This window comes from Rousettus aegyptiacus, unplaced genomic scaffold (assembly GCF_014176215.1).
Source record: "Rousettus aegyptiacus isolate mRouAeg1 unplaced genomic scaffold, mRouAeg1.p scaffold_m13_p_10, whole genome shotgun sequence".
Lineage (NCBI taxonomy): Eukaryota > Metazoa > Chordata > Mammalia > Chiroptera > Pteropodidae > Rousettus > Rousettus aegyptiacus.
In genome coordinates, this window is record NW_023416285.1 from 39,949,033 (window position 1) to 39,967,529 (window position 18,497).

Below are 18,497 nucleotides of genomic sequence, written 5' to 3' on the forward strand. Positions count from 1 at the left end.
TTGAGAGAGGATCCAAGATCTTGTCTGAACAATCAGACAGTCTCTATAAGTTAACACTCATCAGTTAACACTCATTGAACAAAGATATCATCTCTTTCTTTCAAAGCAAACTATGACAGAGCACCATGAGAAATCACGAGCCCTGAGAATTCATTGTAGCTGGAGCCCCAGAAGTCATAGCAATTGTCAGTATTTCAAGAGACAGAAAACACCCATGTTTGCTGTCCCTCAGCTCCCTCAGTGGTTTTGCATCTGTGTATTTACCCCTTTGTCCACAACACCTATCAAATTACACATTCATTACATTTATGACAAGTCAGATTTAACTCAATTTTCTCAAAATGTTTCTGCCCCTCTTAGACCGGAACTCTTGGAACACCTTCAGGAAATGAGAGAAGAAAAGAAAAGGATTCGAAAGACACTTCGTGATTTCGAAGACAATTTTTTCAGACAAAATGGAAGGTAAGGCAGGTTTTCCTTTCCTCTCTGCACATACATCCTCTTTTCCTTCTGTCAGATGTGTGATGCCTCTGATGTAGGAACCGCTTTGCATCTGCCCTGTAACCTAGTCCTTGTGTTGGTGTGTGTCCCAGGCCTCTTTGAGGTTGACTGCAAGATGATGCGTTTTGTGTGGTCCTTCAGGAAGAAATGCTTCTTGGATAGTGTCCAAGACTGATGCAGACCAAGCTAACATTTATAAAACTAACCTGTCACATCAAATTCTAATCTAAAATGAGCAGCTTAAAGCTAAGTTTCCAGTTGACAGCACTGGTTTGTTTTGTTTTTGGTCTTAAGAAACTAGAAAGAGAAATAAGGAAAGGCAGATTCTAAATCTTGCTGGTTTTAAAGCACATTTTAAAAGCAAACATGATAGTTGTCAACTTCGAATGAAAAATATATAAGAAGCAGTAAATCCCCCTTATCGATAGGGTATTTTTCTCCAGTAAGTTTGATGGCATAATGGAATCCTTATGTAACATTATGCTGAGGAATAGTCTCCTAGGTTTGCAAGTGGCTGCACACAGCATGTCTGACTCACATCACAGCAGGAGGTAAGGGTAGAATAGATTTGTATCTCTTACATTGAAGTTAAGTTGTATCATTTTAAATCTATTTAATTTTAATCTAAATTATCTAAATAGTATAAGTATAGTTTCTCTTTAAGTCCCCTTTATATTTTGCAAACGTATTGGGAAATAAAAGGACCATAAAAATTAACTTTCTCATTTAGAATATGTCGCTTTACAGTTTATTTCAATTATTGTATAAATTTATTTTTAAGATCTCTGATTTGAATCTGTCCTGTAATGATGTTGTCAAGATTTATAAATATTATACCTAAATATTCGCTTTTCTTTCTCCATGTGTTGCAGGATATTTAGAAAAATATAGATAAGCAGATAAAAGAAAAAATACCCCAAATAATAATAATACCCAAAGGTAAACCAGGATTATTAATGTTTTGATGGGTTTCATTCCAGTCTTCTTTCTAGGCATAGTTGTGGTTTGTCTGTTTATCTTTCTTCTCATATAATTATTGTTACATTATATACAGATATCCTATACATGAGGAACTATATATAATTTTGTAAACTTCACAAGTATGCAAAAAGTATAATTGATGGGAATTAATAATCATCACACAAACTTAAAACTGAGTGACTTCATATCATACATCCTGGTTCCGCCATTTCGTCTCTGAGGAGGGCGAAGCCCCACAGGGAGTACGGCTGAGGCCGTGGTCCTCCCTGCCCTGCTCTCTTCACTGCCCTCAGAAGCCAGCTAGAGTCCTTTCCTTGAACAAGGCAGGGCACGAAAAAAGAACTGTATTTTTAGTTCATTGAACAAAATAATTCCCATATTTGTTCTTTAATAAGAAAAGGAAGCCTAGTGTCTGAATGCTCGACATGCGCATTGCAAAGCAAAGAGAGAAGCAGGACTGCCACCCCGCTGGCTGAACACAGTCCAGTCGCTCGCGGTGAGCCCGACTCCCCGTCCCGCCTGCAGCGTGTGTAGGATGCGGATAATAGCACCATTTCATCAGGTTCTCCTGAGGGTTGTATTAGATCATGGAGACAGATCCACTTTGCACAGCGCTTCACCTATAATCTTGCAGTTAGCCCTTGTGTATGTCAAAAGTATGCATATAAAATTACTCAATAAACAGTAAAGGCTTATGATTCAATTGCTGAATTCCAAGACTAATTTTATAATAATTAGGTGTATTGACTATATTTTTGAAAAACCTATAAATTATAGGTATGCCAGTTGCTAAGTAGAAATTTAATGGTTCATTAGATGAAATCAGTGAAAGTGAGAAAGCATTAAGTATAAAGGATTTCAGTGTATGGAGACTCTTAATGTGAATTCATACATACCAGCATCAGGAACAGTTCTACATTTCTTAGTCCTTCATACAATTCTACAAGATGCCAGATTAACTATAAAAACTCAGTTGCATGCTGCCTTCTGAAGGAAGTTGTCCTTCACTGCTTGTCTAAACCCACCTCCAGTCCTGACACTACGTAATGTTTGGCAACACTGATTCTACAGGTTAATAAACCACGAAGTTTCCATGCTGATAATTTACCTGCTGAGGAGTATCATCTAGGAGAGACAGCAAAAAGTCCTCAGCCCCTTTCCTTTTGTTTCCATTAGAAATGTCCAGAAGGAAGACCGCACTCCTATGGCTGAAGAATACAATGAATATAAGCACATAAAGGCGAAACTAAGGCTCTTGGAGGTGCTTATCAGCAAGAGAGACACCGATTCCAAGTCCATGTAAGGAAGAAGCCCCGGCCCAAGCAAAGGGGGCTGGCGATGCACAGTGGATTGGCCATCTGCCTCCCCTGGTATACAGCAGCTCTGCAGAAACTGGAAGGCAGCTTCAGAGCTGGACCTGCAAAGCATGTAGCCCTTCTTTCTCCAGGCCATTCGGATCAGCTCTAGTTTCCATTGCCTGCCTTAGAAACCTCTTAGATGGAAGAAAGCAACTTGCCCTGACTTAGGAATTTGTAAGGGAAAGTCAGGATTTCTGCACGCCTGCACACAGGTGCACACGCACGCACAGACACTGTAGTGGAAGCTTTACTAACAGTAGCAGTGATGAATCACTACATCGAGACACACTCCTCTACAGAGAACATACACTGTTCTTCCCTGGATAACTGAGAAACAGGAGACCATTCTCTGTCTAACTGTGATAAAAACTAACTCAGGTCTTCACTCTGTAGAACAAACTTGCTGTGCCAGTCCCTGTTCTCTTTGGACCCAGTAAAGGAATGTGCATTGGAGCCCTATTTGCTGCCATGGCCATTTCTGTGACCTTTCCACAGAGCTGCACCTTCCCCACTTGTGTGAACTGTTTCCCCTTCAGCTCTCAGGTAGATGGAAGCTGCATCTGCCCTGAATGGGAGTGCACACATCTATTTGACGGTGTGTTTCTTCAGGACTTCCTCAGCTGACAAAGAATTTTGATCCCTGTAGGACTGGATCATCAGCAGAGGACAGGGGGAATATGGCAGGAGCTATATGAATGCTGATTTTGAATCAGGTAACAGGGTGAAGAGCCTGGAGAATTCTTTCCTGAACATCGACTGCACTTAATCAGTCTCAGACTTACACATCAGACACTAAGCGAGGCCAGCATGCTACAGCAACCTGTTTGGGGGCTTGGTTTTGTTTTGGCAATAGCCAAACATAAAGGATCTTGCTTAATTCTTAGCCGAAGTGTAGAGAGTCATGAAAGAGAGAGAACACCTGTGTTCTCAGCCACTTGAGTACTTACCAGAGTTTAATTTAAAAAAAAAAAAAAAAAAGTAAACCTGCATTTAAAATCCCCTCACCGAACGTTAAATGTAGCCTTTAGAGCTCAGCCTAAAGCAGAATCTAAATCACATTATTTTCAAGATCATGTATAAAGAGAACAAATAATGGTGTGTGGCCAATTATGATTATAATTTCTTCAAAGACTGTCACAAAATTGTCTATGTTAGACATTTCGGATGGACCAAGGAATTTAAAACACCAAATCATTCATCTCTTCAGTGTGCTGATGTCACTTTGCGATTTGTTGTTACTTTTTAACTTTCTGTGTCTGCACTGGGAAAAGTGGGTTCTGGTTCTGCCTGCCCATCCCAGGTCCACCTTTGTGCTGTCTGAGGTCTAGCAGGGTCTCTGCACACCGGCCACCAGACAAGGTGTTTCGGCAGTTCTACCTTGTGAAAACAATATTGCAGGTTGAACAGGACAACAGGATGCCCTCCTCTGCTTTGCCTTCTTAAAGGGTACAGTTTATTTTGTTTAAGAAAACAAAGAAAAAGAAAACTCTACTGACCAGTTGTCAGTTAAAAAAAAAAATGGGTTTTTGAAAAACTGGTCAGATTGGATTTATAGCAGCATTTTTCCGTTGCTGAAGTGAGGCGACAGCTCTGTCAGCTGAAAATTGTTTAAGTCAAGTGGGCGAAAAAGAACGCCTTTAGTTTGCTCTGAAAAACATTCGTATAGAAGTATGAGCAATGTGCCCTGGTTTATTCCACACACTTAAAGATGGTACCTAATCCTGCAAATTTAAATGTACATGAAAATATAGTTTGGTATTCTTTACTGTTTACATTGCAGATTGCTATAATTTCAAGGAGTTATAAATAAAATGATGCACTTTAGGATGTTTTCTATTTTTGAAATCTGAACATGAATCATTCACATGACCAAAAATTGTATTTTTAAAAGAAATACATGTCTAGTCTGTCCTTTGTAATTATTCTCTTAAATAAGCTATAATATAAATCAAATCATTGCCAGCTAACTTTTAAAGTACACCTGTTTAAGAGTATTGTTTTGAAAGTACTAATATACTACAGAATTTAAAAAGAGAACAAGCTATGTAAATGAGAAGCTACTAAATGTTTTGAATCTATTGTTTCTGCCAAAGGTAAATTAAGTAAAAGATTTATTCAGGAATCCCCATTCAGATTTGTATGATTGAATTAAAAAAAAAAAACACACAAAATTCTAGTAAAATAAATTATGTATGGAATGTTGTGTTTTCCTTTGTAATTCCTAATCTGTATACTTTGTAGAGTGGCGGCCAGAATGAGGGTGGGGAACCCCTATTTACACCAGATTCTATCTGAAGACACATTAGTCAGTAGGTTCTGACTCTGCCAGAAGTGCTGTGACGAATTTGTTTCCACAGCAACCGTTTCTGCAGCCCAGGGTCTCAGGGCCCTGGAGGCAGCCTCTTAATTGGCTTCACACAGAATACTCCAGACCGGGTTTTTTTCTTTGCTCTCTTGGGAATGTGTGCGTGTTTATTAGCACATGCCAACAAAATAAATGTCAAGGGTTATTTAATAACAGTGATAAATAAAGATAAAGCATGAATAAACTTGATTGTATGGTTGTAAGAATTAGGGATAGAAGAGGTTTGTAATTTCCACAAGCATTTGCTTTTATTGTGTTTAGTCTGGAGTGAACATTGAAATAGATGTTTATATTAAATATGGTATCATTACTATATTAAGTATGTGTTTCATCATTGGATCACTTAGTTTAGATTTCACTTTCTGGTCATGTATGTGCAAGGTTTAGGTTGAAGGGCCTACTTAGGAGATTTGAGACAGCGGTAGTTTGTCTTATGCTATTAGAAGAAAGCCCCATCAGCTCATGATCTCAAATTCAAGAAAAATTTCCATGAAAGACCAAATCAAATTAGATTTCTTCCCTTCAGTTGCCAGTTTGAAGTCAAGATTATTTTTGCCAAGGCAGGGATCAGCTGTGCCTCTATTTGTTACCTCAGTATAATTTTTGCTTTGTCTCATTCTGATGCAACGCTTGCATGGGGACATTAGAGCAGGGTGTGTCTGCTCCGGTATGGCATTTCTAGCCCAGGACAAATGCCTCAGGGCCGTGCTCGTGTCATAAATATAACACTGAGATGTCCTGAGGCCAGCAGTCTTGGAGCCCCCGAGGTCTGAGTATTCGTTAATGCAGCTCCGCTTGGAATTACTCATAAATTGCATATTTAAGTTTATTGTCAGAATCAAGGGCCAACTGTGGTGCCAATTAAGTTGGTTCTTTCTGGGGCTGCCTAGTTCTCAGTAGACAGAATTGGACTCAGTATCTAGAACTGATTACAGATTTACAAGGAAAATCAAATTTTAAAGTTCGTTAATTTTTTTAGTGATTCTTAATCTGATAATAAAGATGCCTTTTTTTCTGAAGAGTGACACCTTACTACTTTGGACAATATATTAATAATTGAATGCCATAAACTATTAACTGCTTTGTGAAAAGCTGGTTGTAGTCTAATTCCATTTTTCTTCCAAGAGTGATCTTCTTGACACACAGCTTCCTGGATTTTTTCCCGTAGGGAGAGGTGGTTTCTGCACCAAGGTCAGCACTTCCTCACGTTCCGTTTTAGCATCCGCTCGGTTAACCCACAGGGAGGGAAAAAACTGAAGGAAGTAGTGTTTTTTCTGAAGAGCGCGTGTTTGGCAGAATCCAGAATGTACTTTTATTTATTCCCTTATATTATTTTTTTCTACTCGACCCTCAACCTGTCAAAAGACTGACTAACAATATTTTCAAATTCTTAGATATTCAAATCATACATATTGGGCCTTTTTCACAGGGTGGCCAAGATGGCAAGCTCCAAACATGAGTGATCTATATGTCAGTTCTGTGGCATTGGCCACTTTCCCAAGTAGAGACTATGCCACCGTGGGCATCTGCGTTCTTCCACCGCTGTCCTTCATAACAGACGTGTGTAGAGGGGCTGAGATCGCTTACAGATTTATACAGATGTGCATGTAAAATGAACTCTATACATCTACAACTTCGTATTGCTGTGAAGCTGCAGTTATATCTCTAGAGAATCTCATTTTGCCTGGAATCTGGCCAATCATGGTCGTGTGTGGCTCTAGAAATCATTTTGGCAGACCTAATTCTCCATCTTAAAGAACCTCTCCAGTTTTGAAAATCTTCAGGAGTGGAAACAATTTTAGTAAATAAAATGGGCCCATAACAATGTTTACATAACATGTAAGCAGAAAGTATTTAAAACTACAGTCACCCTTTTTAAAAATGTAAACAGAATGAAAAATGTTATGTACATTTTTGTACATGACTATTTTGTATAAACTTTTAAATAAACTATTTTGAACTGTGAATGTTCCAAAATTTTTGACGGCATCAGGAACGTGTTAGTGATGGGGTCCACCTTTGGGGTCTGACCTTTCCCTTGAGTAGGGAATCAAGCCGCTCCCTTGAGCTCCTCAGAAGCCTCTCGAGGATTGTTTTTGGTGTTCCGTCTCCAGAGAGGGCACCAGAAAGAAAGGCAAAACTGAGTACAAGATAGGCATGCCCATAGTCATAGGTGGAAAATGGGCTTGTGCTCTCTGCTCAGCTGCCTTTAGAAGGATTCGTGGAAGGAGCTGAAGGGTTGCAGAAACAAAGGCAGTAAGCAAAAAAAATAAAAAATAAAAAAATAATGTGTAAGTACATTTCCAAAGTCTGTTTTGCCATCACGAGTGAATACATTTGCTACTCTAAAGCTAATAAAGCCACCAGAAACTGTGACTCAGGAGAAGAAGCACATTTTGTGTGAAGTGAGCACCTCATCCTTTCCGTCGCCTGTCACGGGCCAGGTGCTCCGACCCACCAGTCTGGATCAGCCTCCAGAGCTGGGCGGCAGTAGCTTCATGCCCCACCCTACCGCTGAGACGGCACCTCCATGATGGGCATGCCTACAGGTGTCCTTTATACTGCACATGTTACATGTGCTCTACATGATTAAAGAAGTGTTGTTAAAAATATATTAGACCTGGAAATGTAAAAAATAAGGCTTGGAGTAAGGAACTTGTCCTAGCTGAAACCAGGATTCAAACAGATCTGTCAGACTTTGGAGTGCAAAGATGCAGGACTGCTAACAATGGCACAGTTTAAGTCTGTTCAGCCAAAACTGAATAACTTTTGAAACATTGGGTCTAAAATAATAAAATTTAGGCAGCAGTAACCACATTTGATGACCCTCCATTTTCATAAATTGTATTTCACGTTGCCCCTTTGGGGAGCAGAAAGTGATGCTCTCCCAGGTCCACCAGGTTCTACAGCCTGTTCCAAAGCCCGCTGGTCCTCGGAAGCCCTCCACTCCCCCAGCAAATGTTTTTGCTCCTAATCCTGTAACAGTCTGCAGTACCATGACTACCTGAATGGGAGTTTCAGGATGGGGTCCTATGCATGGCCTTATTATTACCTCTCCTAGAAATGGATTCTGAACCCGGTAAGACAAAATGTATCAGTTATCCCTAAGCTGGGTCAGCTTATCAAGGCTATATATACACAGTAGAATTTCATATTCAGTGAAAGCCAAAAGTCAAAATTCCCAAATGCATTTTTAGAATCCTGGCTGGCAGGCCAGAGAAATGGGTTTGGCAGGAACCGGGGTTGTGGACAGCTTGGTTCTCACTTTTCCTTTCCAGCAAAGAGGCTTCCGCCACAGGGTGGCTTCTTGTCCTGCTGTGGGGCATCTGCCCCTGGGAAATGCGAGGGAGTACAGCCCAACGTGAAACCCACTGGAACTGAGCCCCTGAGACCACTCAGACCTCTGTGCCTTAGTTGGGCCTATGAGTGTATCAATTATATGTTACTGTGAATTCTGAAACTCAAAATCTTTTAGATGTTTGAATTTTTCCTATTTCTCAAAATTCAAAGATACCTAGAAATCCTTGTCATGCACAACTTGGAGTACCCCTTGGTGTAAGATATATTTTCGAGACTGATTTTTTTGGTAACTGTTCTTTTCAAAGAACTTAAAATTACTAGACAAGATTAGACAAAGGAGAAGAGAGGAAGGACATGAACGATATATACTTCTCTGGTAGCAGATAGCAGTGCCTCAAACTTAATATGTTCGTGAATGTCTAAGGGGGCTTGTAGTGTAGTAGCCCTGGGAGTGGGGGGTCTGACATTCCACATCTCTGACAAGCTTCCAAGTGCTGCCATGCCGTTAGTTTAAGGGCCTTGCTTTAAGTAGGGAGTTCAGACTGAATCCTGGGTGTTTGTGGAAATGAGCAGCTCTAGTCAATTCAAGACCCTGGGTTAGCAGAGACCAGCTCATTTGACAACACCAATAGAGGCTAGATGCTACCGGCTGCATAAGGCCCAAACTGAGCTCTGCCATCTGGGTACATCACTTACCCTCCCTAAGTCTCCATTTCTTTATCTGAAAAATGGAAACAATCATAGCACCTACCTTATGGAGTTATTATGAATTTACTTGGATGAACGTAAAGTAAGCACGCAATCAATAAATGATAGTGGTGGATTATTATTATCAGCATTGAGACACAGTCTATGCCAAAATCTAACGACATTATGAACGGCTGCAGAGAAGGAATCGTGTTTGCCCCAGCAATCACACTCCCATTTCTTGTTGTGATAAGTCAGAAGCAGAACACACCTCCAGCACTTTACACAGAAATTAGTGCGAACAGGGTAAGCAAAATTTTATGAGAACACTAACCCATTCTCTCAGGGGAAACTAAAATTGACTACTAATATTCTCAAGTAAATTGTATCAAAATCTGTGTGCAGCTGTCTTAGATCTATGCTTGCTAAATTCTTTCCATCGTAGAGCAGGGCACTCATCTAAGTCTACTTCTCCCCAAAATTTTTTGGGAGATCCAAATCTGCTCAGACACGTGAAAAAAAAAAAAATTAACTGAGCTGCAGCTGAAACCAGTATGGGAATGCCGTGGTTCTGTGGAGTAAAGGAACAGAATAACATTTAAACTGATTTCTAGGTCACTTGGTGCCCTGAAATTTCTGTCTCAGGGTGTATTTTTAAACAACTAAAAACAAAGTTTACCCTTGGGAGGAGAGTTGCTCTGATTTTGGCAAGCTCCTAATTAGCATACTAAATTTCATCAGCCTGTGGGCAAAGCTGCCTGGAAGAGTAGCTGGTGTCCTCTTCCACTCATCAGCCGCAGAGGGACAAACTGAAGGTGCCAGTGCTTAGACCAGCACCAGGGCAAGCTTGGGGTTCAAACGATTTTGCAATCTCATTGAGCAAGGAGGCCCTGCGCTTCCCCCAACATTACCTCTGAAATTCAGAAACTTCAGGTCTCCTCTCGAAAGTCTGCCAGTGACTTGAACTTGAGAGTCCTTGAGCCTGCTGAAGAAACATCTGAGCTCCTGAGAATGCCCAAGCACAAAAGGTCGGGAGACCCATTTTTAACAAGAAGCCTTTGGCATTGGCAAAATGGCCCTGCTGGGACCAAGAGCCAAGTACCTAGTTGGCACTTGCTGTTGACATTTGCCCTCAAGAGCTCTGGCCTCTTATGACACTGTGGGGAATGGAGTTATTTCCCAAGTTTCTCTGGGGTTTTCTTTTTCTCTGAATCCCAAAGAAAAGGTGACCATAAAAGACTAATCTGGTTTAATGTTTGCCTCCATCCGAGTTGTGTGTGTGTGTGTGTGCGTGCGCGTGTGTGTGTTTTAATTCTTATTTACATTTCTCAGGAAGCTCAACACCAATGGGATCTGAATCAATAATTACCATTGGTTGTATCTAACTCCTCTGGGATTAGGCACAGGAAAGTCAAAATCAGCTTTTAAAATATCTGAAGACCATGTGATTGTGCACCCAGCCATGCGTCCAGCACTCTTAAAAATTGACATCTTCACTAATTTTCTCTGCACCTACACATGACTCAGGAGTACACACTCCATTGCTTTTGGAAGGGAATATGGCACCAAAGCCTAGATTAGCTAATCCGAGGGAGAGGCTGTTATTCCAAAAAGACTTCCCACAGTGGAGTGGACATCTCCTCCAGTACCTGAATGCTGTTGTGTATCCTGGTCTCTCATTGCACAAGTGGAAGACATTTCAGATGGTAAACCAAATGCATGCCTCAGTGTGGGCACATGACCCCTACCTGTTTGAGCCAGCCTAGGTTAGCATCCCAAAGCAGAGACTTGTAGTCAGAGACCATTGCCACACCATTCACAAAGCTCTGTTCTCATGAGGTTAATCCCTCTTTACCAAAAACCTGAGTTGGAAAGGCTTGGTGGTAGCTTCAATGTCACGTACAAGTGGAGAACTCCTTTGATCTAATCTACAGGAGAATCTTCACCTTTTCTGAAGACAGGAGGGCTTACTCTCTTATGACAAGCTTATCCTCAGCTTTAGGAGATCCTGTTCCCTGAGATGAGGCTGCAGGTGGAGCTGCCAGTGGCTCCTATTAATGTTTCACAAAGGCACCTCTTACAAATGAAGACGTTCACGAACCGGAAGACTCATAACTCAAGCAACCTAGGCTACCAATAAGGTTAATGTTTATCAAAGGCAACGTGTGTATCGTGTTCTTAGATATTTTAGAAACTTAACCGCTTTAAAATCTGATCGGTTCTATTTTTAAGAGCCAAAGACAATCAGAGACAACAAGCTTACATTTATTTTTAAGAGGAAATGATAAAATTCTGAAGATTAGCTTATATTTTATTTACTTTTTTCTTCTATGCTTGATGCTAACGCAAAATGTTTATTAGGTTTCATCTCAAATCGATTTTGGTATTCTGTCATATACCCTCCCTTTATTCCATCTTTACCTCTGTCATCTGGTTAACTATGATTTGACTATTTTTTCCAGTTTTATTGAGATGTGACTGATATATAACATTGTGTAAGTTTTAGGTGTACAACATGTTGATTTGATACCTATATATTGAAAACATTTACCACTGTAGCTAACACCTCCATCATGCACATAATTATCATTTTTATAGTTAGAACATTCGAGATCTCTATAAGCAACTTTCAAGTATATAATACAGTATTATTAACTATAATTACCATATTCATCAGCTCCCCATAATTTACTCCTAACCGGAAGTTAACATACACCCTCCGACCAGCATCTCCCCCTTTTCCCTCCTCCCTGGCTGCTGGTAACCACTATTCCACTCTCTTGGCATTTGACTTTTTGGACTCCATAGATAAATGAGATCATACAGTGTTTATTTTTCTCTCTGACTTATTTCACTTAGCATAATACTGTCGGGGTCCATCACATTGTCACAAATGGCAGGATTTCCTTCTTTCTCATGGCTGAATAATATTCAATTACACACACGCGCACGTACGCGCGCGCGCGGGCACACACACACACACACACACACATACACACATCTTTAGCCATTCATCCATTGACAGGCCCTTAGGTTGTTGCCATATCTTGGCTACTGTGAATGATGTTGCAGTGAACATGGGAGTGCCAAATCTCTCTTCTATATCATTTTGTTTTGTTTTGTTTTGAATTTCCTTTGGCTTAATACCCAGAAATGGAATTGCCAGATCATATGGTAGTTATATTTTTAATTTTTTGAGGAACCTTGATGTTTTCCATAGTGCTGTACCAATTAACATTCCCACCAACAGTGCCCAAGAATTTCCTTTTCTTTACATCCTTACCAACACTTGTTTTTCTTTTTGATAGCCATTCTAACAGGTATGAGATGATATCTCCTTGTGATTTTAACTTGCATTTTCCTGATAATTAGTGATAGCAAGGACTTTTTCATGTACTTGTTGGTTGTTTGTGTATCTTATATAAAAAATTTTTATTCCCTCTGTCCATTTTTAATCAAATTGTTTGGTTTTTTGCTTTATATATTTTGGAGACTAACTTCATTATATATATGCTTTATAAATATTTTCTCTCATTCCATAGGTTGCCTTTTTGTTGATTGCTTTGTTGTACAGAAGCTTTTTAATTTTATGCAGTCCCATTTATTTTTGCTTTTGTTGCTAGAGCTTTTGGTATCATATCCAAAAAAATCATTGCCAAGGCCAATGTGTTAGGGAGCTTTCCCACTGTTTTCTTCTAGCAGTTTAATAGTTTCAGGTCTTATGTTTAAGTCTTTAATCTATTTCAAGTTAATTTTCATGAGTGGTTTAAGATACGGGTCCAATTTTGTTCTTCCGCATGTGGTTATTCAGTTTTTCCAGCTGCATATATTAAAGAGACTACTTTTTCCTCACTGAGTATTCTTGGCTTCCTGTGAAATATTAGATGACCATAAGTGCAAGTTTATTTCTGGACTCTTGATGCTAATCCATTGGTATATGTATCTATTTTTATGCCAGTACCATACTGTTAATTACCATAGCTTCATACTATAGTTTGAAACAGGAAGTATGATGCCTCCAATTTATTCTCAGGATTACTTTGGCTATTCAGGGGTTTTTGTGGTTCCATACACACTTTAGGATTGTTTTTTTCTGTTTCTGTGAATAACACCATTAGAATTTTGATAGGGTTTGCACTGAATCTATAGATGGCTTTGATAGTCTGGACATTTTAAAATTTATTAATACTTTTGATCCACAAACACAAAGATATCTTACCATTTATTTATGTCTTCCTCAGTTTGGATTCCGCCCCCGCCCCCCCATCAAAATCTTGTAGTTTCAATGTATAGATCTTTGACCTCCTTGGTTAAATTTATTCCTAGGAGTTTTGTTGTTTTCAATGCTATTATGAGTGGTATTGTTTTATTTTTTTTTTAGATATTTCATTGTATAGAAACACAACTGATTTCTGTATGATAATTTTGTATCCTTTAACTACTGAATTTGCTGATTAGTTCTAACTTTTGGTGGAGTCATTAGGACTTTCCATGTATATATTATATCATCTGCAAAGACAATTTTACTTCTTCATGATTTAGATGCCATTTATTTATTTATTTATTATTTATTATTGATTGATTGATTGACTGCTTGGGCTAGGACTTCCAGTACTATGCTGAATTGGTGGGATGAAAGTGGGCATTCTGTACCTGTTCCTTATCTTAGAGAAAAAGCTTTCAACATTTCACTGTTAAGTATGGTGTTAGCTATGAGCTTATCAGATATGGCCTTTATTATGTTGAGGTATGTTCTGTTCCCAATTTTTTGAGAGTTCTTATCATGAAAGTATGTTGTATTTTGTCAAATGTTTATTCTGCATCTGTTGAGATGATCATCTGATTTTTATTCTTCATTCTATTAATGCGGTGTATCACGTTGATTTGTGTATATTGAATCATCCTTTCATCCCAGGGATAAATATAAATTGATCGTGATGTATGATCATTTTAATATCCTGTTGAATTTGGTTTGCTAGTAACTTATTAAGGACTTTTGCATCTATATTCATCAGGGATATTCACCTGTAGTTTTCTTTCCTTGTAGTGTCCTTATCTGGCTTTGATATCAGGATAACGCTAGACTCGTAAAAGGAGTTTGAGGGTGTTCTCTCCTCTTCCACATTTTTTTGCTAGTTTAAGAGATTGTCGTTAATTCTCCTTTAAATGTTTGGTAGAATTGACCACAAAATCATCTGCTCTTGGGCTGTTCTTATCGGGAGATTTCTGACTACTGATTCATTCTCCCTCCTTGTTATTTTCTATTTCATGATTCAGTTTTGGTAGGTTGTATGTTTCTAATAATTTATGTTTCTTCTGATTAGAAACTAGAAATTAGGTTATCCCATTTGTCTGAAAATAATTGTTTGTAATAGTCTCTTAAAAATCCTCTGTATTTATTCAATCTTATAATGTCTCCTCTTCCATTTATTATTTCTTTGAATCCTCTCTTTTTTTCTTAGTTTAGCTAAAGTTTCGTCAATTTTGTTTCAAAAACCAGCTCTTAATTTTGTAAATCTTTTATGTAGTTTTTCTGGACTCACTTTTATTTATTTCTTCTCAGTTCACTGTTATTCCCTCCTTTCGCTACCTTTGGACTTGTTTGTTCTTCTTTTTCTAGTTCCTAGAAGTGTAAAGTTAGATTGCTTGAGATATTTTTTCTTAATGTAGTTATTGCTATAAACTTAGCTTAAAACATTTTATGCTGCTTCCCATAGGTTTTGGTATGCTGTGTTTGTTTTTATTTTATTTATTTATTTATTTTTAACTCAAGAAACCCCTGCCTTATTCAGTTTTGCTTTCCATGGTTTCACTTTCCATGGTTTCAGTTATTTGTGGTCAACTGTGTTCCAAAAATATTAAATGGAAAATTCTAGAAATAAACAATTTATAACTTTTTATTTATAAAATACAATTCATAACTTTTAAATTGTGCACCATTCTGAGTAGCATAATTAAATCTCACGCTGTCTTGGCTCCATCCCTCCCAGGATGTAAATCAACCTGTGTATCCACAATGTATACATCACCTGCCTATTACTCACACAGTAGCTGTCTTAATTATCAGATCCACTTTTGAGGTGTTATAGTTGCTCATGTTCAAGCAAACTTTCTACTTAATAATGGTCCCAAAGCACAAGAGTAATCATGCTGGCAATTCAGATATGCCAAGAGAAGCCATAAAGTGAATGTATGTGTAGGAAAAAAACAGTATATCTTAGGGTTTGGTACTCTCAGCAGTTGCAGGTCTCTACTGGTGGTCTTGGAACATATCCCCCATAGATAAGGGATGAGGGGGTACTACATTTCCTTATTGATTTATTTGACCCATTGTTTGTTCAGGAGTATGATGTTTAATTTCCACATATTTGTGAATTTTTCAACTTCCTGTTATCAATTTCTAGTTTCATACCATTGTGGTTGGGAAAGATACTTGGTATTTCAGTTTTCTAAAATTTGCTAAGACTTGTGACCTATTCTATGATCTAGGTTGGAGAATGTCTGTGTGCATTCGAAGAATGTATATGCTGCTGTTGTATTTATCTGTTTGTTTGGTCTCAAGTATGGTTCAAGTCCAATGTTTTTGTTGACTTTGTCTGGATGATCTATGCATTTTTTAAAGTGGTATATTTAAGTCCTCTATTATTATATTGTTATGTTTCTCCCTTCAGATCTTAGAATTTTCTTAATATATTTAGGTGCTCCAAGATTAGGAGTGTGTTTATTTACAATTGTTTTATATTCTTGACAAATTGACCCATTTATCATTGTATAATGACCTTGTCTCTTGTTACTATTTTGGCCTAAAGAGTATCTGTCTGATAGTGACTCCTGCTCTCTTGGTTTCCACTTGGCATGAGTATCTTTTTCCATCCCTTCTCTTTGAGCCTATGCGTGTTCTTAAAGCTGAAGTTACTCTCCTGTAGTCAACATATAGTTGGGTCTTTAAAAGCAAAACAAAACAAAAAAACCCCAGCTACTCTGTCTTTTATTTGAGAATTCAGTCCATTTACATTTAATTATAGATAGTGCCATCTTCTTATTTATTTTGTGGTACCTTTGCTTCTTCCTCTTTTGCTGCCTTCCTTTGTGAACTAATGGTTTTCATAGTGGTATGCTTTGATTCCCTTCCCTTTATCTTTTGTGACTCTACTGTAGATTTTTGTTTTGTGGCTACCATGAGGCTTACATAAAACATTTTATAGATATGTCTATTTGATACTGAAAACAATTTAACTTTGCATACAAAAATTCTACCTTTTTATTCCTTTTTGTTTTTGATGTAAAAATTTACATATTTTATATTATGTATCCAGTAACAAATTATTATAGCTATAGCTATTTTTAACACTTTTATCCTTTAACTTTTAGAGTGAAGTGGTTAACAGTCCCATATTATAGTATCATAGTGTACGGAATCTGATTATATACTTAACTGATGTGTTGTGTATTTTCATGTTACTAATTAATGTCCTTTTTTTTCAGCTTAAAGAACTCCTTTCATCATTTTTGTAATCCATGTCTGGTGGTGATGAACTCTCTCAGCCTTTATTAGGTAGTTTATCTCACCTTCATTTCTGAAGGACAACTTTGCTAGGTAAAGTATTCTTAGTTGGAAGGTATTTTTCTTTCATTACTTTGAATATATCACCCCATTCTCTCCTGTCCTGGCCTGCAAGATCTCTGCTGGGAAATATGCTGATAGCCTTATGGGAGGTTCCCTTGTATGAGAACATATTTTTTCTTTTGCTGCTTTAAAATTTTGTTTTTAATTTTAGACAATTTCATTATGTTTTGGAGAAAATCACTTTAAATTGAAATTTTGGAGCGACTTATTTTCATAATCTTGAATGTCCAAATCTCTCCCAGGTTCTCAGCCATAATTTTTTCAAATAGCTTTCTACCCCTTTCTCCTCTCTTCTCTGTGACTGCACTTATGTGTACATTGTTTCTCTTAATGGTGTCCCCATAAGTCCTATAGGTATTCATTCATTTTCATTCCTTTTTCTTTTTACTTCTCTGATTGGATTTTAATTAATCTATCTTTAAGCTCACTGATTACCATCTTTGTGCAAGTCTGATGTTGTAGGTCTATATCAAATTCTTCAGTTATTATATTCCTTAAATCTGTATCTTTTTTATGTTTTGTATTTCTTTCTTGTATGTCTCATTTTGTTCTTATTTTTCAGGCATTGAATTTTTTATGTTCTCTGAGCATCTACAGAACAAACAGTTACTTTGAATTATTTGTCAGGCAGTTCCTGGATCTCCATTTTTGCAGGGCCGGGTATTGGAGGTTTACTTTATTCCCTCAGTGGAGATGTGTTTCTCTGATTCTTCACGATTTCGGTACTCTTGTGTAGGTGTGTGTGCATTTGAAGGAGTCGCCTCTTCCAGACTTTATGAACCGACTTTGGTAAGTGAAGATTTTCACCCACGAGTGGGAGGGACACAACGATGTGCTGCAGGACGCTGGCTCTAGTGGTGAAGGGCGCCAGCTGCAGGGACACGTGGTGGCCATGGGCCCGGGGAGCGGGGACACGGTGTCTCTTCGGCTCAGGTTTCTGGGGTCCACATCAGCTGTGTGGGCGTTGATGAGTGCTTTGGGGAATCCTCACAGGCTGCAATGGCCATAGGGTCCTCAGTGGCACCTTCAGGTCCAACAAATAGGGACTAGGAGAGGCAGCAGTGGTGATCAGACCCAATGGTGTGCACACACTAAGCTGAAGGGCCCAGCTAAAGGTGCTTACACAGTGGCAGGGGTGAGTTGTAGTCACACGTAGTGGTAGACACCAGGGCTGGCAGCAACGGCTGGGACAACTGTAGGCACCCTGGCAACTGCGAGGGCTCTGGCTGTCAGTGTGCACTACCGTGGCAGCTGTTCTGGGCACAGGCACCTGGCAGTGGAGACTGGTAACCAGGTTTGGGCCAGGGGTGTGGGCAGGTGCACAGCAGGAAGGACTAGTTGCAGGTAAGCACAGTGACTGAAGACAGGACCTGATCTAGACCCACAAGCAACTGTGGGGCCCCGGATGTTGACATGCTCTCCCGTGGCTACACAGTCTCCCCCTGGGTATGTGCACAGCAATAGAGGCCAGTGATAGGTGTCAGGCTGGTAGTGTGCAAGTGCACAGCTGAGGGGCTAGCCCCAAGCACCCGCATGGTGGTGGGGTCAGCCTTGGAGTTTAGGCTGGTGCCTTGCACTAGCACAGCTGCAGAGGCCTGGGCTGGCTGCCGGTGCAGTTCCTGGGATCTAGTGTGAGCCAGTATGGGGTGGGGTGGGAAGAGAGCAAGTAGGGACTCAG

General features: G+C 39.1%; 1 protein-coding gene across 11 annotated transcripts in view; it reads left to right on the plus strand.

Moving 5' to 3' along the window:
- FAM13A (family with sequence similarity 13 member A) overlaps positions 1-4,989 on the plus strand; it is a 250,060-nt gene extending 245,071 nt beyond the window's left edge. For all 11 annotated transcript variants that reach the window (XM_036227706.1, XM_036227705.1, XM_016161037.2 and 8 more), the window contains 2 exons: positions 361-462; positions 2,659-4,989. In XM_036227706.1, coding sequence (XP_036083599.1) covers positions 361-462; positions 2,659-2,785 — 229 coding nt within the window. In that variant the 3' untranslated portion in view covers positions 2,786-4,989. The remainder of the gene's footprint in view (positions 1-360; positions 463-2,658) is intronic.
- Positions 4,990-18,497: the final 13,508 nt, after the last annotated feature.